Genomic DNA, 22,527 nt, shown 5'->3' with positions numbered 1-22,527 from the left:
AAAAAAGATTAGTTTTCAGATTAAGCAGAAATTAGTTTTCAGATTAAGCAGAAATTAGTTTTCAGGATATGGCTATAGCTATATTTACACTAAGTATTTAGTATTTTTTTTTTAATTTACTTTGGCATGGGCAGCACTAAAATCCAATGCTTCACCATAACACTGGATAGAAATCATGATAAATAAATAAAGTTACTAATTCCAACTGGGGAACAAAAACATGATTCATTTATGTTCACAGCAGTGAAAGTGCATGGATAGATCTCTTCTCTTCTCTAGTTGCACCAAGTCCCATAAAATAATTGAAATTTGAAACCATTTAATGGCCACACTTCCAAGTAAGTGAGTTTGTGCATTTTTATTGAATAGAATCATCTAAGCTATTGCCATTTATAAAAAAACTTCCCAACATTTTTTTTTTAAAGTAAAAAAGTTTCCCAACTTTAATTTTCATAAGTTGATTCGAAAATTATTGCCGTATTAAAAAAAAGACTAATTAAGATTTTTTTCTTTCTAAATTTCGATATGTACTAAATTATGTCCTTGAAATGGTTAGATTTAAGAATTTTTGTCTGATATTTTAATTTTAGTAAAAAAATTCTAAAAATAAGTGTTATGATTTGGTACGTGTAAAGTTTTAGAAAAAAAAAATCCTAATTAATTTTAAAAAAATAAGACTTTTTATCAAAATAATAAAAAATAAAATAAAACTTACTATAGTGCACAAAAATTATTTTAAAGAATCTTTAATTGGTAAGAAAAATTAGTGTTTGTACATTATTTGATTCCATTTATTATTATATATTTGAAAAATATAATACGGGTCACCTTTTCCCTCCCCCGAACTCTCTCTCTCAATTTCTTTTTCACTCTTTTGCCGACCAAATGAAACCCCAGTAGAGTCCCAACTTTCTCATTCTCCGACGCGCTTTCTGTCTTTCTCTCTCTCTCTCTCTCTATCCCCTCCGCTCTTTCTCTCACTAAAAATGCAGGATATATTTGGATCAGTTCGTCGATCATTGGTGTTTCGTACTCCGCCGGAGAATGAAGAATCGTCCACTTCCCCCATCGGAGGAGGAGGAGTAGGAGTCCCAACTTTGGTGGACAAAATCAATTCCTGCATTCGAAAATCCAGAGTCTTTTCAAAACCCTCTCCGCCTCCTCCTCCCCCGTCACAACCGGCGTCGATCACCATAGAAAATGCTGCGCCTGCGATCAGATGGCGCAAGGGCGAGTTGATTGGTTGCGGCGCCTTTGGACGCGTATATATGGGCATGAATCTAGATTCTGGAGAACTTCTTGCTGTTAAACAGGTCGCTTTTTATAGTTTCGTTATTTTTTTTTATTTCAGTTATTCATTGGTTTTTTTTTTTTTTGATATATCAACCTATTCTCAGTTTTTTCTTATGGTTTAATTGCTTTCTATCTTTGATTTCGAGTTCTTTTTGAACTGTTTCTCGATTTAATTTTATTTGATTTTCCTTCTCTCTCTTTTGTTTTTCTTTCGCATTAGTAGTTCCATAATTAGTTGTTTATGTGCAGAGTTTAATTTGGATTTCTTTATTTGGCGTTTTCAGGTTTTGATAGCAGCAAATAGTGCATCAAAGGAGAAAACGCAGGTTTGAATTCAAACTTTTTTGTTTAGTGCAGATAGGTAATTCAAGTTGAATGTTTGTTTATGGTGGCTAAAACCTCTATATGGGATTTTACATTTTTAATAGCACCTTAAGAAAAGTAAACTAGATATTCCGACTATTATATTTTTTTTTTTTGGGGGGGGGTGGGGTTGGGGCATACACTCCTAGACAGTGAAGTGAGTAATGTAATTTATTTTGGTTTGTTTTCTGTAATTTAATCACAGCCTTCTATAGTTGAGGCTAACTTAATTAGGAACTTACTTCCTTACTGTTTAATGCTATGAATTTATTTGTTGATCTACTGATTTGATGCTACGAGTAGACTCATCTCAAGGAGCTTGAGGAAGAAGTGAAGCTTTTGAAAAATCTTTCTCATCCAAATATTGTTGTAAGTGTGAACTTCTGGTGTCTAATTAACTGTTAAAAGCCTATCGTTATTCTAATTGTGTATTTGTTGTTGTTTCTTAGAGATATCTTGGTACAGTGAGGGAAGAGGACACTTTAAATATTCTGTTGGAATTTGTCCCTGGTGGATCAATATCATCTCTTCTAGGCAAATTTGGATCTTTCCCCGAGGCTGTAAGTTCTTCCTAATTAAACTTGCTTATCTAGATATAATTTAATACTCATAAACCAATCTGTCAAGCAGGTTGTAAGGGCATACACACATCAGTTGTTACTGGGATTGGAGTATCTTCATAAAAATGGTATTATGCACCGGGATATCAAGGCATGTTTTCTTTCCCTTCTATGCTAGTGTTATGCATGTGGGTAAATGAGTTTCCTTATTAGGTGTATGACATGCATTTTGAATTAAATTTCAGGGAGCAAATATTCTTGTTGATAATAAAGGATGCATAAAACTAGCAGATTTTGGTGCATCAAAACAGGTTGTTGAGCTGGTATGTACATCCATCACCTTTCACATATACAATATGTGTGTATATTTATAACTGTGTATATATATATATATATCATTTTGTCAATTTGTTTAATTTATTGTTTTGTGATTATTGCAGGCAACAATTTCAGGTGCCAAGTCTATGAAGGGTACTCCATATTGGATGGCTCCTGAAGTTATTCTCCAGACTGGTCATAATTTGTAAGGACAATAAATACCATTCTAGCATCTTCTTTTTGCTTTATGAAATTCTTTGGGCGATAGGATGAGAGTTAATGGACAGAGTTTATTGTTTTAGTTTAGAAAATTTAATCCTAGATGCAATCATTTACTTTGTCTGCTTCCTTTTGCTGGTCCATTCAAGATAGTTATCATCACTGCATGGCATAAATCCTTTTTCTTGATTATCTTTTGGAGAGCTGAAAGTTACTGCTATATGTGAAAAATTGTCTAGCTCTGCTGATATATGGAGTGTGGGGTGTACTGTAATTGAGATGGCCACCGGAAAACCTCCGTGGAGTCAACAATACCAGGAGGTAATTTTCTGCTATTCTCCTATCACTTATCAGAGATACTGTTCAACAACAAATTGAGATTTTCTTTTTCTCTAGGTTGCGGCTCTTTTTCATATAGGCACAACAAAGTCTCATCCTCCAATCCCTGAGTATCTCTCTTCTGAGGCAAAGGATTTTCTGCTGAAATGTTTGCAGAAGTATCTCAAATCTCTCTCTCTCTCTCTCTCTCTCTCTCTCTCTCTCTCTCTCTCTCAATAATTTGAATTCACAAAATGTCATTCCTATGCTTCGTGCTATATTAAAATTTTAAGTTTAAATTACATTCTTTTATTAGTGATGTTCATTTTCATATTTGTCTAATGGCAGGGAGCCCAATTCAAGGCCAGCTGCATCTGAATTACTTCAGGTTATATAAGTTGGTCAACTTCACTATATGTTACCTAAACATTTCTGGCAGTGATTGAATCCTTGTATTATATAACATTTTACTTTAATGTTTTGGAACCACTTGCTTCTGATTACCATCGAAGTTCTAACTATTTAATGCTTAATATATACAGCATCCCTTTGTGACCGGGGAAGACATGGTATCTCATCCTCCGTCTTGTGCTCCTGTTGTGGTTAGTCAGAGTTATATTGTACTTGGGCACTCTTTTATATAACTTGCTCTCTCTCAGATTTTATTGATAAGGAGATTTTTTTTTTGGACCATTAGGAAAATTCAGAAATACCTCTGCAATCATGTGGTAAAAGCTTAGAAACCTTGTAAGCATTGCACTTTTGCCCCTTGCTGTTTTTTTTTCCTAAATGAAATTATACCTCAGGCAGTGTTTTGCTGTAATTACTTTCTTTGCCTTTAACTTGGTAGTTCTATTTAATTCCCAGTAAAATGTCAACTTGCTCCGACACAACTGATATTTGTGAAATGGCTAGTCTGCATTGCTCTACTGGCTCTCCTGGAAATTTATTGGATAGTAGGTTTAATTGGAAAGGAAATAGCAGTGATGATGACATGTGTCAGATTGATGACAAGGATGATGTCACAGTGAGTGGAGTAAAACTCAATTCTTTGATGTCTGATGACTTTAAGGTAACTGAGCTTCATGTTATCTGGTTTCGATACTTACTAAGCTTTCAATAGTGACAGATCTTATTTAATTATGTGTGTCTTTTATATCCAGAGTTATAATCCTGTAAGTGAGCCCTCTGATGAATGGGAGTGCAAATTCAATGAAAGTTCAGAAAGAGAATACGAAGGATTAAATTTGGAAACTGAACAACAAATTCATTTGCCGACTAGCTGTCCTGAAATTCTTGGTGATGTGGATAAAGATTTCTCATTTCCTTGTGGACCATCACTTTCTGAGGATGAAGACGAACTAACCGAATCAAAAATTGCAGCTTTCTTGGGTGAGAAGGTAATGTTTCTAGTTGTATTTTGAGTCATATAGGCTGTCATGTATTTTAAAAGGACTTTGATACAGGTATGGGTTCTGGATTTTCAGACCTCTTACATTTTCATGCTTTCCACTAATATGAGATTGTGGGAATGTCCAATAGCCATGTCTAAGCCGTGTACTGTTGCCCATGTCATATTGTTTGGTTAAAGTAAAGGGTTACTCATTCTATTGTTCTGTTCTCGTAAATTTGCTCTTGCTCTGAAATTATTCTGTTTTCAATTGTAATAACAAAATTCAGGCTCTCGAACTGAAGAAACTGCAAACACCCTTGTATGAAGAGTTCTTTAACAGCCTGAATGCAGTTGCCTCACCTACTTATGTTGAAAGTATAAGCGAGGAAACTACTCCAAGGTACTTGAAGTTACCTCCGAAAAGCAGATCTCCCAGTCGTGGTCCTGTTGGTTCCCCATCTGGCGCAGTTGATTCTCTTAGTACAGGAAGTCCTGGGAGTAATGGTAGGCCTGTATCAAGTATTTGTAATGCAATCGATCAAACTTTAAAGAACACACCTTCACCTCCACCCAGTAATATGAGAGGGCTTGCAGTTGATGCACAGCAGGAGCCAAATAGTCCAAGGTTTGTTCAAACTTACACATTTCAGTTTCCCATGAAGTGATAGTAGTCCTTGAGAATTTTTTTAGTGAGTATTCTGATATATTTATATGGAACTTACAGTATGAGCTATTCAGAGAGACAGAGGAAGTGGAAAGAGGAGCTTGATCAGGAGCTTGAGAGAAAGCGAGGTTGATATTTCCTGAATATGCCAACTAAATATTTTTTTCTTGCTGTGCTCAATATGTTGTACTTTGTGCGGATATGATTCTTTTGCTTGTTTCACCTTAGAGTTTCAGAATCAAACTGCATGAAGTGATAAGTGTTTAAATGGACCTACTAATTACATATTATTTTACCTAGTTCAAAGTGTCACGTGTCTATAGTTCTTGTTCTTAAGGGTAAATTTGTGAATGGGTTGCTGTCAATTCTGAGATACAAAAGTTTTTGTTTGCTGAAATGCATAAACAACCTTAATAGTTTTAGGTGACTTTCCTTGATTGCTCAATTTGTCTGCAGAGATGATGCGTCAAGCAGGTGCAGGAGGGAAAACGTTATCACCTAAAGATCGAGCCTTGAATAGGCAGAGAACAAGGTTTGCGTCTCCCGGAAGCTAATGATGTATGTATCCAAGAATTTTTTTTTGCTGGCCTTTCAAGAGTTCTACCTTATCTTATAGTTGAATGAAGCTCCAATATCTGGTGAGATAGAAAAGTAAAAATAACACCAGCTGCAGTCAATTTTCGACCTCCACAACAAAACTGCAGTGCATTCTCATTCAATTCAACTCCTCATTGTTCAACCGAAAAATGGCTGAGCTACATTGAAGTGTGATGATGATAATCCTATTTTTCTTTCCTTTTTCCCATTTGGGTGGTTTTGGGGGAGGAATTACCTGTTTCTCTGAGTTTGTATCCAAAGTGCATAGATTTTGTATTATTTTATGTAGAATAATTTGTGATTAGAGATTATGAATTTTTTATGCCACTTTTTTATGTGTGGTTTGATCAGAATACATCCGAGTCTTGTGATTACAGAATACAATTTTCTCCAATCTGGCATATTGAGTAAAGTTCATTTATTGTTTAAAGTTAACCCATTATAATTCTTTATCAGAAAGAATTTAAGATTCATGAAATTATTACATACAAAAATAACCATTTACAATCTTGTAACGATTGCGATTAATTGGAGGCAAGCAATAAATTACATGGAAACTTCACACCTTACAAGTAAAAATAAAAATAAAAAATAAAATTAAGCATATCAATATGGACATCGAGAAAATATCTTCAAACAACAAAATCCATCCCATGCCAAAACAAGATGTATACTCAGAAGCCATTCCATTCCATTTCCATAGCTCAAATTCTCCGAGCAGAAACTCCAACTGGGATAGAACAAGCTGGACGTTGCTTCAAACCACTCATTGTAGTTATTATCCCATCACTACTCTTGTAAACATTGCTCTTTCTGCTCTTCAGGGGTGACACCAACCTTGAAGCCAGCCTTGAAGGAGAGAACGAACGGCGTAGTTTCGAGGCAGTAGACATCTTTGGAGACTTGATTGAGGTTCTTTTTGGTGGAGAACGAGAAATCAATGGTGGGCTCTTGATCTTCACCTGAAACTTGGAATTCGAGTGCGGAGATTTGATCAAGAACTTATGTGGAGTATGTTGCTGTGTGTTTTGTTGCTTGTTTCCTCTTGCAATGACTGGAGACCTTGTCCTATAAAACTTATGTTGCTCAGTTGAATTTGTAGAAGTAGTAGTAGTAGTAAACAGAGGATTTGGAAACAGGACAGCCTTTTTGGCCCATGGCTTATGCCTTGGTGATACTCTGTTTGCAGCCACGAATCGATTGGTTTCTTTCTCAATTTCTCGTTTGTTGGGAGGAGAGATCTTGAAGTTGATTCTGGAGCGAGCCCGCCTAAGAACTGGTGTGATGGATTCGTACTGAGTTGATCGAGTTTTGTTTTGCTTTTCCTTCTTTCTTTTGGCCTTGAGCTCTGTGTCTTCTTCAATGTGATGAATTCTCTGTTTTCTGTGTTGACTTACTGGCGTTTTTGGATCTTCTAGAGTGATTTTCTTGGTTTTTGTATTGACTGAAGCCACAATTTCTTTTGCAAATTGACTTGCTTGGAGAATTTCTCCCACTGTTTCTCCGACGAGCATGGCCGGCAATGACATTCGCCGCCATTCCCCTGCATTGAATATATTTATTAGAATCATGGATACCAAGAAAATGTTCAAAGCTTTGAGTTAAGCCAATTGGAAATGAAAGAAAAGGAAAAAAAAAATCCATTTGGTTCAGATGATGAAATTCAAGGGTGTGAGAGAAATACCTCCTGAGTTTCCCGGAAACTTCCCTACCGGAGATTTCCTAGGGGCAGCGTTTTTAATCCTTCAAATTCATGAAAAAAATACAAAGACCCATTTGAGTTTACACATCAAATAACAATAATGAAGCTGAACAATCCAATCTTTACGAAATACTTAAACAACCCAAATGAAGTATAATGACTAATTTTTTTTTACCTTAATGATTCTTGTTTGCATCTGAGGCTAGTCTTAAGGTAAGCTCTAGTACTTCGAGGGCTAAGAGTCACGCCGGAGATCACCTTCGTTCCACCTGAAACTGTGTACTGTAGTTCTTGCAACCGAACCATGCATCGATCCACCTAATTTGAAGAACTCATGGTCCAATTTTAGAACTCTGTAATTTTCTCAGAAACCAAACAGAGAAAGAAGACAAGTTCAGATAAATATTTAAAACATGGCTCACCTTTTGAACAATCTCCCTGAGCAGAATCGGATTGAGAGCTGCTACCATTTTCTTCTGCTTAGATGGGCTTCTCGCAACCATTTTCTTCTGTTTAGTTTAGTAAGGATTTCTCTCTTTCTAAACTCTTCTGTTCCTTTCTCTTAGTTTATCCTCGAAGTGAAGATGTCAAACATAGAACTCTGGTATATGTTTTTTAGTTTTCTTTATTATTTGTTTTTTTTTCCTTCTTTAGTTCCAACGGTCGAATTTATCCAACGTAACGCCTGAAACACGGCTCTCTCTCTCTCTCTTCTCTATTTTCAACTTGTCGCATGCTTTTTGATCTCTTTTAAAGCGAGCCGTTGGTTCGTGTGTCGATCCAACGGTCGAGTCTATTATAAGACTTAATTTCATTTATTTATTTTCTTAGCTTTTTACTTGTGCCAACCTAACTGTTTTCAATTTTCATTTTATTCCAATAATGATTATACTAGTTTTTTTTTTTTTTTTTTTGAAATGTATGATCATACTAGTTTTTTTTGCTAAAAAGATCATGTTTTTCTTGTAGAAAATTAACTAAATGATGTCCTGTTTTAATATCTATGGAACTAAAAAAACCCACTTTTATGGTCTTTTCCAAGTCATAAAACATTATTCATTTTATTTTTTGATATTTTTTACTTATCAGTGACACATGTCATGATATTTTCACTAAGACAAAACTTGAGAAAAAAAGTGGATATAATTGGTTTGGTATATAAATGTAAACAAATAACCTATCTCATTCATAGAAGGAAGATATGAATTCGTAAGCAAGGAGCATACAATACACAAGCTAATTGCTAAAACGCAAATGACCAATACAGATACAAATAGAAAAGGAAGCAAATGATTGTTTAATTCTGTTAGGAGAATTAGACCAAAAAAAATAAAATTGTGTTGGGAATATAAACAGCGACACTGAATTTGAATTTCAAGGCAGTGATCGAGCAGGCAACAATGATGGTCTCCTGTTGACTTTTATGCTTCTCAACTTCAGTGGACTCCAAACCACTGGTTTCCGAGGCAATGCAATGACAGCCCCACTGCCGCCATGCTGTTGCCTTGAAATGGAACTTGCCATTGCTGGTGGAGGACTTCCCATGAACTTACTACTCCTGGCAGCCATTGGTGTTGTCATCTCAGGCATTGGGGAGAAGAGCCTTGAGTAACGAGCCTTCCGCGGATCTTTCACCATTGACAATCTGCCACTTTTAAAAGCTGTAGTGCGGAGTGGAGTTGATAGGTGAGAGGAGGACAAGTTCGATTCAGGGCGAAAAGTTGCTATAGAGACTCGTCTTCTAGGCTTGAGATTGTGTGAAACTGCAGTTGCATTACTATTTGGAGGCGGCCTGGTAGTAGCAATGGAGATCCGTCTTGGTTGGAAAAGGCTTCTGGTGTTTGTTGTTGCGGTGGTTGATCCAGCTGTTGTTTTGGCAATGTTTTCTTTACCGTATGCTGAAGAGATAAAGCTACTCTCCCGTCTTCGTTTTGGTAGAGGGGATTGAGGAGGAACGGGCATGAGATTGGTTAGTTTCCGCAAAGGTAACCTCAACTTAGAATTGGGAACCAATGGTGGTTTCTTCTCTAGTACAGTCTTCTGTGCGGCTGGCTTTAGACCAAAAAGAGACACTGATGAGGTTGGAGCAGAAGCAGCTGCAAATGCTCTACTCTCCTGTTTGAGTCTAGTCTTTCTTTCCTCTCCCAATTGGTTCTCAAGGTCTCGAACCTGTTACGGAAAAATACTTCTGAAATAAGGAACAAACTACAGAAAAACATCTTTGAATACCTCTGAAATAAGGAACAAAATAATAGAACTAACTCTACCCGCCAAAATACACATCTTGAGAATAATTATTACAAACTACCTTTTCTTGAAGATTTCGGCAAATTTGCTCCCGAGCAGCTAGCCTTAATTGCAAGGATTGCACGCTATCCTGTAGTTTTTTGGTTTCTTTCTCATCATGCTTAAACTTTTCTGCCTGTGGATTTTTTTATGTTGAAAAATCAATAACTGTGTTTAAACCATAAGTTAAAATATGATATGATAAAGACTTTGACACAGATTGTTTAGCATACCATTTGCTTGTACTTGAGCAGCTCGGTAACATCTGCATGTTTGCGAGCAGGTCCGCTCTCGATTCCTCTGACTCGACTAGCAAAATTCAATGAGCAAACTGTTTCTCCAAGATCTGATGAACTTGGACTGATTTGGACAAACATCAAGGTTTTGCAATCTCCTCCTGATAATTCAAATTTCGATCAGAATTAAAGGTACATTTTTCATTCACCATAATAATAACCACCATTGTACAAGTCACATATAGGCTCACCTAGAGAACTTTGCAGTATATGGGTGAGCTTCGAGTTCCTGTTATCAAAAAACGAGAGATATAATGATCACATGTTTATAACAGAAAATAACTAAACAAAAGTACATAAATGGGGGTGAGAGAGATACCTGTAAGGTATATGAGATGTTTTAGATGCAAGGGCAGAGATAACATCACCAAGGGCTGAGAGAGATTTATTTATAAACTGAGATTCCTTCAATCTTTCACCTTCAACTTCAATCCTTCCAACACGCTCACTACCAGCCAAATCTACCAGCCACAGATGACTCTTAGTTCTTTGTCCATTTATTAGATTTTCTCCTTTAACACTCACTCGCAACAAGCTACAGCAAAAATAACATGTTTCAGTTCATAAACAAAATGTAATGGCAGAGACTGGAAAAAAATAAAAAATAAAATCAATGTATCACGTGAAGTACCAGTGAGATCTACTGCTCATTTCATTGGCACTGGTGGATCCAACTGATCTAACTCGGCTTCCAGACTTTAGCAGTGCCCATACATCCTCAGTGCCAAAAACACGAGATTCTACTAGTCCGGGGACTTCTTGTGTTCCCTCTGCAGATTGCTTTATCTCCAGCCTTTGTAAACACAAATTTAAGGGAAGATTAGTCGTCAACTCCAAAGATATTAGTCAACTACTTTGATATTCACAAGAACTTACTTTTTAGCTGGTTGGTTGTTGTTATCTACCAAGAGATCTCTTATTTTCTCATTATAAACCTCCAACATGCTAACAAACAATTCAAATCTCATGACACCAGCTCTTTCTTCTGAAACACGAAACAACTCCTCCACTGTCCTGTAATTGACTCCTCTGTTTTCTGGCGTTCCCTCCATTGTAAATGTCTTGCCGGTTCCAGTTTGGCCGTACGCAAATATGCACACGTTGAAACCATCCAATACCGAAGTCACAATAGGTTTTGTTTGGGTGAAAACTGTCTCTGCAAAATTAAATCAGTTAAGATTCATTTGCTATTCAAATAAGTGAATTAGCAACTAAGCCAAACTGAAGTTGGTGAAAGCATACCTTGATTGTCTTCAGGTCTAAACACATGGTCGAACTTATATTGTTTTTTGGAAGAATCTGAGGAAATGACCTGAAGCTCATTATCTGTAGAGGAATCGTATTCAACAACTGACGTACAACCATTTTGGATTTCACTTTGGTTTAAGGGTCTACATCTGCAAAAGACCCTGATATTTCCTTTTAGTTCGATTACTTCATTGTAGAGTTGCTTTCTCTCAGTGGATTCCCTGATGTACTTCTTCTTTAAAAGTTCATGTTCAGTACCTAAAAGTAAAGAAACTTTTAAAATTGAACAAATCGAGTTAAGATTAAGAATGTATGAGTGTTTATTAGTTAAAACATACTGAGAAACTGAAGAGTGTTCAGAACAGCAGGGTCTGGAAAGGAACTAGTGGTGAGCTTAACTTGATTTGAAAGGACGGCATGCTCCTTTTTCAAATCCTAAAAGGTAACAAATAATCAAATTGTTAAATGCCCTTTCCCTCAAAATTTTAGAAAGGGAAATAAAGAAAGAACTAAGAAGACAAAAATGCACAATAACTTTGTGATTGTTTCTCTTGGACATAATAAACCCTTCAATCTTACCTGAATTTTGGTGCTCAAATCAATAACTTTCTGTAGTATCGGAAGGGTCTGCCCTTGATCTCCAGAGGCATCTTGGGTTCCATTTGACATGCTCGTCTCATCCGTCAATTCAAAATCGCCCTCAAATTTATCAGAGGTAATGTCTGATTATCACATTTGAGAAGAAGAAATTGGCCATTATGAGCAGAGAAAAACACAACACTTTAGTTCTTATAAAACTGATTCACGCTGAAAGTCTCAATTCAAAAAAATAACTAAAGGACTAATTGAATTCAGTAATATCCTGCGATCTTTGTTATAAATTTCAATTTCAAGGTTCTACACAACCTGACCCCCCAAGTCAACCATATAACTCATTGGGATTGAAATCAAAAGACAAAACATAATCAAGAAACCTAAAAATTGAAAACCCTAAAAAAGTAAAAAAAAAAAAAAGTGCATTAATTCTATTTTTCCACAGACGAAAACAGAATGTGTCAGATTTACACAAGAGAAGAAATCTAACTTCGTTCAAAGACGACCGAAGGCTGGGAATCTTGATCCAAAGCACTTTCGCAGTTGTCTGAAACTATTTCTAACGTTTGATCTGCATAGGATAATCAAAAGTTCAAAATAAAGAAACGTTGCAAAATTTGAACACAGCGCAAATCGAAGAAGAAAGAAGTAGAAGCTAATACCAGAAGGAACGTCCATGGTTTCAAAATGAGAGCAAGATTGCGAATTTCAGAAAGAGAACGAGGGAGAACGAGAGAGATAGAGGACGAACACGAAGACTTGAAGATCTCTAAGAGCTCAGAGCGTCAAGTGTGTGTGTGTGAGAGAGAGAGAGTTAGAGGAGAGAGAGTGATTGTAAACGTTATAAGCGTTGTAATGGAAGGGTAGGGTTTTGATTGATTCAAGTTTGAATTGAGCAATTTTGGACCGTCGGATTAAACTGATTGAAAACTCTCATTATAACGGCTATATTTAGTGTCATTCGGAGCTCCATCGGGTCATGAGTCCTGATTCCCTGTGAACGGAGACTCGGACTAATTGTCGTTTCTATGAAAACATTTGACGACGATTTCTTATGTCGTATGTATATTTATAAGTAGAGTAATTTGCTTAAATTTAATTTTCAGTTGCAAATAAATATCTAAGTTTAATTTTTAGCGGTAATAATAGTTAAGTTATATTTCTGAGAGTAGGTACCTGAACATTAAATGTCAAATCATTATCCACGTGTCATTTTCTTATTGGTACATATAAATTATTTTTTAAAAAAAATTAAAAATTCATGACTTGGACCAATTAGGGATTTCTACTGGACAATTTACTTAATATTTAACAATTAGGTACCTACAGAGTTCTAAAAATATAACTTAGGTATTATTGCCGCCAAAAGTTAAACTTAGATATTTATTTGTAAGTGAGAGTTAAACTTAGGTATGTATGCCACAAATTATTCTTAGAAGTATAACAATGTTGTTTCTAAATGACTTATATTTTATCCTTTTTTAAAACTTTTCCAATGATTTTTTTAATGAAAAACTTGTTAGGAAATTAAATTATAAAATTTTTTATGGTACACTCCTAAAAATGAGTGTGCGTATACACCACTTTAGTTATGGGTGGCAATTCGTATTGCTGTATCATATTCGTGTTTATATTATGCAGGTTGACATGTTTATTTGATCTAACCTTAAATCGACTCATATATATATTTCGTGTCAAAAAATCTAAATCCTAACCCAACTTGTTGTGTTCGCGTGTCAACTATACTTATGCTACAATACATCTTGACCAATATGATTAGGATCACATATTTATTTTTTATATATACTAAATAAAAATATATCATGTTGCAAATAAATAATATTAATTAACTAAAATAGTTTATCACAAATTATCTATTTTATATTCTTGTAAGCAATTTTCTTTTTAATCCATATATTTTTTTATGAAAATAAATAATAATTTTACTATAAATTAAAAATTTTAATAATATATTGGATATAAATAGGTATATTCAAGTCGACTTCATGTCACATGCGTTAACCCTAACACAACCCAAATAATAATCGTGACATCCAGGTTCGACCTAATTTCGACTCACGTCTATTTTTCATGACCTTAACCTGCAATAATTTGTATCGTGAGTTCGTTTCGTGTTGTTATGTCATGACCTGAATTGCCACCCCTAACTTTAGTGTTCTCGATATTTAGATAATCTTAATATTATTTTTTATATGACAGTGTACATCATAGTTATTTAAGACATCCTACAAATTATCGAGAAATTTAAAATATTCTAATGTGTTGAACACAAGGTTCTAACAATTTCTTACACACTTTTCTTATTATTATTTTATATGCTTATGAAATAGACTGATTATTTACCCATAAATTGATTCTGATGACGTGGACATCAATGTTTAAAAATTCTCTCGATCAGGGGAAGAGAAGCAGTTGGGATCGATGATAATTTTTGAAAAATGATCATTGCACAAAGTATATAAAAACGATATCGTTCAAAATAATATATACCAACTGCAAATCAATATTATTCAAAGTTGAGTTAGAATGAGTTGAAAACGCCTGAAGCGTAAATGAACAATGTAGAAATTATTAGTAAATGTTCATTTGATATGTCCTAAAGTTGTTAAATCTAGAGGTACTCATGAAGATACCTTAATGTTATAAAGTATTGATAATTTAAAAATAATAACCGTGAAGGAGACGGTACTCTAGAAGAGACTCCCAAAAGAAGTTAGACATAACACATTTGATCATAATTATTGAATCCATGAAGTGGTTCAATATAGGTACCTATAAATGATAAACATATTTGAAAAATATGTAATTTAAAGAGATCTCTATAAGTTATGTCAATATGGGAGGAAATTATCATATATTGAAATTTTTGTCGACAATAGATGTTGAATGTGTTCATATGCAATAAACTAACATGAGATTGCAAGGATCATGGTATTAGATTTGTCGAGAATTATCGACATACATTTTATTTTTGGCCAAAATATTATGACACAGTCCAGGCAAGTTTACTCACATAAAGTGAAGTAAGACTGTAGGGTGTGCAAATAAATATTTATAATGAGAAATTTGCATATATGTATTTGTACATAATGAATTGTTGTACAAAGTTTGCATAGAGATGAGATTGATTGAAGTAAGACTTAAATATTGAGAAAATATAATCATGATTTGATTATAGCCTGGATTATATTTTATGAGGATTTATAAGTGTCACATAAATGTTGCACCAAAAAGTTATTTATTTGGAGCTCCTAATATAGCAAGAATTTGAAATAAGCCTTATCTAAAAATTCTAGAAGAATTTAATACATGTCTTAAGTGATATAAATTCAAAGTCGCACCCAGTATATGACAAAGATCTTTGTATAAAATAAAGACATGTAAGTAAATTATTGTTTAAAAAATACGTGTGGTTGTCTATGCAGTATAAATTCGTAAATTATACTTTGTGATAGACTCTTGAAGAGTTTTTCATTAATTGAAGAACAAACTTTTATTTCTTTTATATATCGAGAAATATTAAATGTATAAAATTTTTCATTAGTAGAGAAGTCCTGAAGTACTTCATATGCATCAAGAATTATAGATATATGATCATGGAAATTAAGATCATACAACAAGAATGGAACAAAAATATGGTTTTGGAGTACCATCATTGTCACAAATGAAAATTTATATTATCATTAATGTGTTATGTTCATATCTACTTGAAATGTTAAATTTTAGTTTGAACAAAGTTGTATACACACATGAATGATACAACTAGTTGGATAAATATTGATGTTGCAAGAACCCTCATCTATAATTTAGAAGTCAACATATACTCTGGAAGAGTTATAGAGAATATATGATCATAGATAGTATATGGTGATAATTTAAAAGTGATAATAATAATCTTATGAAATATATTATCACCAAAAGAATTATGGATCATATGTGCATGAGGGGGAGACATATTCATGTTGCACTCTTTTTCCCTTAGTTCAGGTTTTGTTCCACTGAATTTTCCTGGCGAGATTTTTAACGAGGCAACTTGCAAATAGTTATGAATATGAAATATATATTGCGCTCTTTTCCCTTAGCTCAGGTTTTGTCCCACTGAGTTTTCCTAGCAAGGTTTTAAACGAGGCAATTATAAATCATGTTAGCATACTTGCATTTTATGAAGTAAGTAGAGAATGTGTGGGAGTGAGATTATTGACATATCATATTTGGGAAACATATGGATTGCACTCTATAAAAAAGTATTGTTGGGTTTTATGCCCTAAATAAAACTCAATTTTAATGTAATCTTTATCTTTTAAATATCAATAAAAAAAAACAGAAGTATTTTCATCACTTTGTGTGTCATTTAGTTCATGTTATCATTTATATGTTTATTTGATTTATAAATTCATCCAAATCCTTGTCACATTTATGTTCTTGTTTATTGTGTCGTCAGCACAGTGGAAAGTAATCAAGATTATGTGATTAAATATATATTCCTAGATTTATCAGTACACAGAGGGTTTAACTGATATGACAATCTACAACATAGTTTACTTGCACCTTGGATAAGTGTTATGTTCTTTACAGAGCATTGGTTAAAGTAAAGCTTGGGTTGGATGCATGGAGTATGCATCGGAAGAGACCGATATTGAACCTTGATTCAGATATATTAAACTTACCGTAATATCAATTCAATTCAATATCACCTAGTTGATCCTAGATCAAATGATCTTAATCCTGATATGGTTAGGTTCGATCTCAAGAGTATTATACATGTTATTTGATTTGTTAGTTAAGCCTACTTTTTGGTCAGGGTGATACGTACACTTTGGGAACATGGTAGTGCAATTGAGTGGGAGCGCTAAACATAGATAGGAAATCTATAACTTCTATCTAGGAAATAGAAGTGAAATGATAATTTCCTTCTGTTGACTAGATTTTTAGCCAACCGACGCGGAGTCGTAATAAATGAGATTTAAACCAAAATCACAATAATAAATGCAATTAATAACACCGGAATTCGCAATAAATGTAAATAAAAGACACCAGAATTTAAAGAGGTTCGGCCTCGGATGTCGGTAATAGCCTACTCCCATTGAGTTTTATTGATCTGAGTTGCAAAAGTCAAGAACAGGCTCTTGATTGCAAAGAATGAGAAGTGTTTATTTATCTAAGTGTTTCAAATTGTCGATCCCCCTCCCAGGTATGGGTGACCCCTTATATAGGGGAGGGGGGTCGGTGTTTCTCGCTTCAGGAGACGCGACCAACGCGGAGCTATCTCAACCGTCTCCTTCATTTTCGGAGGCGGTTGGAGTCTGATTTTTAGGATAATATCCCGCTATTTTCGTGGGTTGACAACTTTCTTTGAGCCTTTCGCAGGATTTGAATATTTGAAGGAGCTACTTATGACAAGGGTCCCTTATGGGTGACACATGGTCGTCAACCACCTTTGAGGATTAAGGCCATACTTGGGGGTAACACCCCCGGGACTCTCGCTGAGAGGGGATGACCACCATCATAGTTAGGTGACCCCCCCAAGACCCAACTTGAGAGGGGGGGTTCCCCCCTTAAACCCAAGTTGGGGGGGGGGGGGTCCCCCCCTAAACCCAAGTTGGGGGAGGGGGGGGGAGTCCCCTCCTAAACCCAAGTTGGGGGAGGGGGGGTCCCTCTTGGGGGGTTCCCCCCTTAAACCCAAGTTGGGGGGGAAGGGGTCCCCCCTTAGACCCAAGTTGGGGGGGTCCCCCCCAAAACCCAAGTTTTTTTGGGGGGAGAAGAACAAACACTCAAATTGAGGGGGCATCTCAACAGTCATGACTTTACACCTTCTTCATTAATTTTGTCCCAGTATTTTTGTGTCACGCGGTGCTATTCCTGACACGTCATCGTCGTCAAAATTTGGGTAAAGATTTGCCCCCAAGTTTCTAGCGGTATGACCATGCAGTAAAAACTTTCTTGTGTTGTTTGGGTCTTACTTCTGTCGTTGACGGCTTGGCACAGCGGCAACGAAAATACTATGCCTATACTAAAATAATTCTTTTTTTTTTTTAAAAAAAAAAAATCAAATAAATAATTCCCACTCACTACTTTTCACATTTTACAATATAGCCCAATAATAATTTTCCAAGAAAAATAAATTACAAGAAAATAATAAATTTTAAAGAAATAACACTATTTACAAAGAAAATGACCAACAAAAATATAAAAATTGCTCATTAGCCCTCAATGGTAGTGGAGGGTTATAATAGCAATTTTGGGTTAAAAGGCCCTCTTTTTGCAAAAGTAAAGTTCCATATGTAAGAGAGAAAAGAAGACAAACCCCCACATTTAAAAAAAAATCATCTTCTTCATTTTTGCTCTTCAATTTGGGGTTGGACATCTTATCACCATTGGAGGAGATTTTGAAGCTTTGAAGTGATTCTTGGACACTTGGTGGAACATTTCTTCACTATGGGTAAATTTCTAACTCCTCCATAGTCATTTTTCACATTGAAATCATGTTTTTGGTGGCATTTTTGAAACTTTTTCTTGGTTTTCTTGCTATGGCCGAATTTGACATGCTTGATTGGGATTCTTGGATTTCTTGATATAATGTGATTGTTTGAGGCTTGGGTTTTGTAGTATAGGTGATGGGCAATGTGTTTTTGGCTTTGATTTGGTTCAATTTGATGAAAAAGTTAAGTAAATTTGAAACTTTTAGGTTGGTGGTGTTCTTGAATATTGAAGAACACCATGAACATGAAAAGTTTCAATTTCCCTCCATTTTCCCAACTTTGATTTTAATCAAATTGATAAAAATGTGTTTGCGGTGGTGAACATTGATCTTGGAATTTTTTTTTTGTTTCCTAGCCGCACCCCGAGATACCCCTTTGGGGGGGTCGGGGTGGTACCCCGAGCCAACCTTCATGGAGGTAGGGGCAACCACTTGATTTGGCTTCCTTCGATGTCGGGGTGACACCCCGAGACTAGGTGCCATTGCTGATCCTTCTTGCTTGATTTAAAAGTCAAGCGTTATTTTTAGATAAAATTATCCATAGCTAATTATGGTTTCTTAGCTTGGATAAATAATGGAATATTGCTACCACTCATAGATAGATCTCACAAGTGGGGAAGGTACCACATCAAGCCTTACCCGTAGGTTCCACATTGGGTTTTATATAGTTTTGCGTGTGATGACTTAAACAATTATGCGAGTCATGACATAGCCAAGTTGAATGTAATTTTTGGAGTATCTTTCTTGTACATATTTGAGCACCATGAGCGTTTTTACTAGTAGTCATGGAAATATGTGTTTACTTCAAATATGTAGGGGTTATAGTTCACCCCGTGGCTAGAGGGTCGGGGTACACCCCCCAGTAAACCCCTTTCTCATTTTTCATTTTTTTTTAAACACACATATATCCCAAGTCACCTCTTTGTGAGTCGGGGGGGGGGGGGGGTACCCTGAGACACCCTTATACCCCGAAGTTGGGGTGTTACTCCCTAATTACCCCTTGAAGGCAGGGGTGATACCCTACTACGAGCGGGGGTTGGGGTGATATACCCCGAGACCATTTTTTTTGGGGGCATCAACTCCAAGCGGAGGTCGAGGTGACACACCCTGAGACCATCCCATGGGAGGTCGGGGTGGTACACCCCGAGACTATTCATAGGGGGTGATGCCTTGGGACGACCGTGTGTAAATTTGTGATTTGGAGCCAATTGTTGTTTTTAATTTTTACACTTAGTAAGAATATTAAGCGTTGTAATGGTCATTGTTGCTCCTTTCATTTAGTTGCTTCAATTATTATCTCGCTGTAAATTTTTGTTGTGCATATCTTCTCTTCTCCTTTTATTTTTGTACTAGTAGGTGAGTCCATCATGGATAGCTTTGTAAGAACCATTATTTTCTATAGTGACAAATTATGTCCAGTTGCATTCCAGTTGCGTTTGGGACTCGTAGTGTTTTGTCTGGAGTTCGTACTGTTAGTGTTAGTTCACATCAGCAAAGATATTTTAGGTTTTAATTGCTCAGATGGTAACAGCTGTCTATTTTGGGTTTCTTGGTTTAGCTGGGTATAAATACGATTTCTGGGTATTTTGTTGACGAACTTTTTGATCGGAGATTAGGGATTACGTTTCTTTCTTCTTGTTTCTTCTTTATGTTCCATGGCAGGTGATCTTTGAGCTTGGAGGTATTACTCCATAGTTGCAGATCAAAGCTTGAAGATGTTGAGTTCAGACTGAAGGGATTTCAGTATCATCTTCATCACCAGATCTAAAGGGAGTTCAGATTGAAGAAGTGTTGAAGAGAGCTCATCATTCACACAAGGGGATCTTGTGTCTCCAATCAAGGGTCTTGGTTGGTATGGGTATAGATTCACTATATTTTGTAAAAGAGTGTATTGTTTACAATATTGTTGGTTTTTGTAAGATACATCTTTGAATATAGTGAAAGGTATTACCCTGGTTCGGGGAACCCAAGCATTAGCCGCCTAGAATGAGTTTCTAGGGCAGGTGAAGCTTGTAAAATTCTGGTGTTGAATCTTTGATTTTGTTCTTTTTATATTCAAGCTTAAATCAAGATAAAATTAATCTAAATATGAAAAATATAGGTTAGACAAGAACTTGGGGCTTACAAGCTTACTAGTATTACTCGGTATATTCACCTCCTCGCTTTTTCCTTTTTGCAGATGCATTATAGCAATTATTGGGGAGGGGGTGAACACCGAGTAGACGAGGACCTTCTTCAAATTTTGTTTGAAGATTGTCCAGCGTCGCCCCCACACAACTCATCTGGGGACGAGGGGCTTAGTAGTGTGTCAGAGACGCCCGACCACCTCTACCGAGAGAGAATAGGTGGTGAAGCATACAACAGACACATTTGGGAGCTTGAAAAAGGGATACGATCTTATCTGCCCCGACAGTGGACATACACTCTTCCTTTCGGTGAGGTCAACATTCCAGTAGGGGTTCCCATCGGCACATCAGGGGGGCTCCCCTTGGCCGAGACTGCTATAACCACCGCAAAACTACCTACCATGTTGAATGCCATGGCTCGCACTAAAAAGAAGAGTCGAGTTAGCTCTTCTGACAGTTCTCGTATGGCGGAGGTCATTACTAAACGGAGGGTATCTGACAATGTTGAGACTGGTTCTGACGATGGAGCCATGGAGGAGATAGTCAAAGAGTTTGAGAAGTGGGTGGAAGAGGAAGCTAAGAATACCCTTTACAAAGCCGCCAAAGAGAAAGAACCAACTAAGGGTTCCCAACCAGCCACTCTTAAAATCAGTGATTTTGCCCCGAAAGTGATTAAGGAGGTTCGCACTTCCCGCTGCAAAACCAAGCAGACCCCCTTTGTGGCCCCTTCTAGCAGTCTCAGCGAGACTTAACTCAAATATGTGGAGGAGTTGACTGTGAATGGCAAGGATTGCCAGTTGGTACTCCCCTCCCTGAATTAGTTGGCGCATGATCCTGGGAGGGGCTGTGTGCATGGTCCCATCGCCATATTACTTATGGGGGGCACTCCCCCTTCATAATTTTTTCAAAGACGTGGCTGATTATTTTGGCCTTAGTCTGGGGCAGTTCTCTCCCTTGGCCATTCGAGTCCTGACTGGCATATTTGTTTTATTAAAGTTGATGAGATGGAAGTGGCCAACAGGCCATGAGGTACACTATCTCTTCGATCTGAGACCGAACAACAGCGAGCATCGGTCGGGATATTACGCATTTCAGCATGCACATAGGAATGTTAAATTCCTTCATGGTATGGAGAAGTCGTCGAAGGAAGATGATTTCAAAACTCTATTTTTTTGTGAAGGACATTGGGATTAAACACACCAAATTCCAAATGGTGGACCAATTCGAGAAGCCTTCCCCCACCATTTCCATGTACGAGAGAGCTCTTGCATTAGCCCAACTGCCTGACTATAAGAAGGATCTAAACATTCTAACATCCCCCGGGCGTTAGATGATTTTGGGTTCAACTTTGTTGTTACCCCTTTTAGCGGAGTGCGGGAAATCTCGCGACCCTTGTGTTGGGTTTTATGCCCTAAATAAAACTCTTCACAATCTGATTAGTTATCAATATAAGAAATTTGAAGTTATTGATGTTTGCATGAATATTACATGCTAATGGTTTAATATGTTTATTAATATTATACACAAAATCAGTTAAATCCAGATCATATGTTTATTCACAATTACAGTATCGTCAACACAGTGGAATGTGATTGTGTTCATATGAATCAAAAGACTTGGTCCCTGTTTCATCAGTGTTATTGGATTTACACTGATGTGATAATCAGCGTTGATTTGTACTTACACTTGAAGTAAGTGTTATGTTCTTTCCAGGACATTAGTAAAGTATACTAGTTTCGAATGTATGGAGTATACATTGGACTGGACCGACATTGCAACTAAGTTAAGATATTAAAAACTTACCGTTATATATCTTTCCAAGTTAATATCAGTAGTTGATCTTAAGATTAAAAGAATCTAAATCCTGATATGCTTAGGCTCGACTCAGGAGTGCTATTCGTGCTCTTTGATTTATTAGTTAAGCCTACTTTTAGGTCAGGGTGATACGTATATTTTGGGAACATGATAGTATGAATGAGTGGGAGTGCTGAACATAAATATGGAATCTATAGCTTCTACTGGTGTATAGAAGTCAAGTGATGATTCCCTTC

The 22,527-nt window shown here is 36.3% G+C and overlaps 3 protein-coding genes across 3 annotated transcripts; 1 reads left to right on the top strand and 2 right to left on the bottom strand.

Moving 5' to 3' along the window:
• The first annotated feature begins 804 nt into the window (after nucleotides 1–804).
• On the top strand, nucleotides 805–6,155 carry LOC115719396 (mitogen-activated protein kinase kinase kinase ANP1). Its single transcript, XM_030648431.2, has 17 exons — nucleotides 805–1,313; nucleotides 1,578–1,619; nucleotides 1,960–2,025; nucleotides 2,106–2,216; nucleotides 2,287–2,367; nucleotides 2,462–2,539; nucleotides 2,657–2,739; nucleotides 2,993–3,074; nucleotides 3,150–3,250; nucleotides 3,420–3,459; nucleotides 3,614–3,673; nucleotides 3,769–3,818; nucleotides 3,939–4,143; nucleotides 4,235–4,471; nucleotides 4,752–5,089; nucleotides 5,189–5,256; nucleotides 5,585–6,155. The coding sequence occupies exons 1-17, from the start codon at nucleotides 987–989 to the stop codon at nucleotides 5,680–5,682; spliced, it is 2,067 nt and encodes a 688-aa protein (XP_030504291.2). The 5' UTR covers nucleotides 805–986; the 3' UTR covers nucleotides 5,683–6,155.
• Nucleotides 6,156–6,173: 18 nt separating this feature from the next.
• LOC115719397 (probable microtubule-binding protein TANGLED) lies at nucleotides 6,174–8,216 on the bottom strand. The gene is made up of 4 exons (XM_030648432.2): nucleotides 7,850–8,216; nucleotides 7,603–7,745; nucleotides 7,410–7,468; nucleotides 6,174–7,268 (listed from the first exon to the last, which is right to left on the bottom strand). Exons 1-4 carry the CDS (start codon nucleotides 7,928–7,930, stop codon nucleotides 6,430–6,432), a joined length of 1,122 nt encoding a protein of 373 aa, XP_030504292.2. The 5' UTR covers nucleotides 7,931–8,216; the 3' UTR covers nucleotides 6,174–6,429.
• Nucleotides 8,217–8,586: 370 nt separating this feature from the next.
• Nucleotides 8,587–12,798, bottom strand: LOC115721032 (kinesin-like protein KIN-14S). Its single transcript, XM_030650263.2, has 12 exons — nucleotides 12,514–12,798; nucleotides 12,342–12,422; nucleotides 11,837–11,979; nucleotides 11,596–11,692; nucleotides 11,252–11,515; nucleotides 10,886–11,165; nucleotides 10,641–10,802; nucleotides 10,329–10,544; nucleotides 10,201–10,238; nucleotides 9,947–10,110; nucleotides 9,736–9,849; nucleotides 8,587–9,596 (listed from the first exon to the last, which is right to left on the bottom strand). Exons 1-12 carry the CDS (start codon nucleotides 12,527–12,529, stop codon nucleotides 8,802–8,804), a joined length of 2,370 nt encoding a protein of 789 aa, XP_030506123.2. The 5' UTR covers nucleotides 12,530–12,798; the 3' UTR covers nucleotides 8,587–8,801.
• Nucleotides 12,799–22,527: the final 9,729 nt, after the last annotated feature.

Source organism: Cannabis sativa, chromosome 2, assembly GCF_029168945.1.
Source record: "Cannabis sativa cultivar Pink pepper isolate KNU-18-1 chromosome 2, ASM2916894v1, whole genome shotgun sequence".
NCBI classification, from domain to species: domain Eukaryota; kingdom Viridiplantae; phylum Streptophyta; class Magnoliopsida; order Rosales; family Cannabaceae; genus Cannabis; species Cannabis sativa.
Note: the sequence above shows the minus strand (reverse complement) of the source record. Positions and strands in the feature narration are given on the sequence as shown.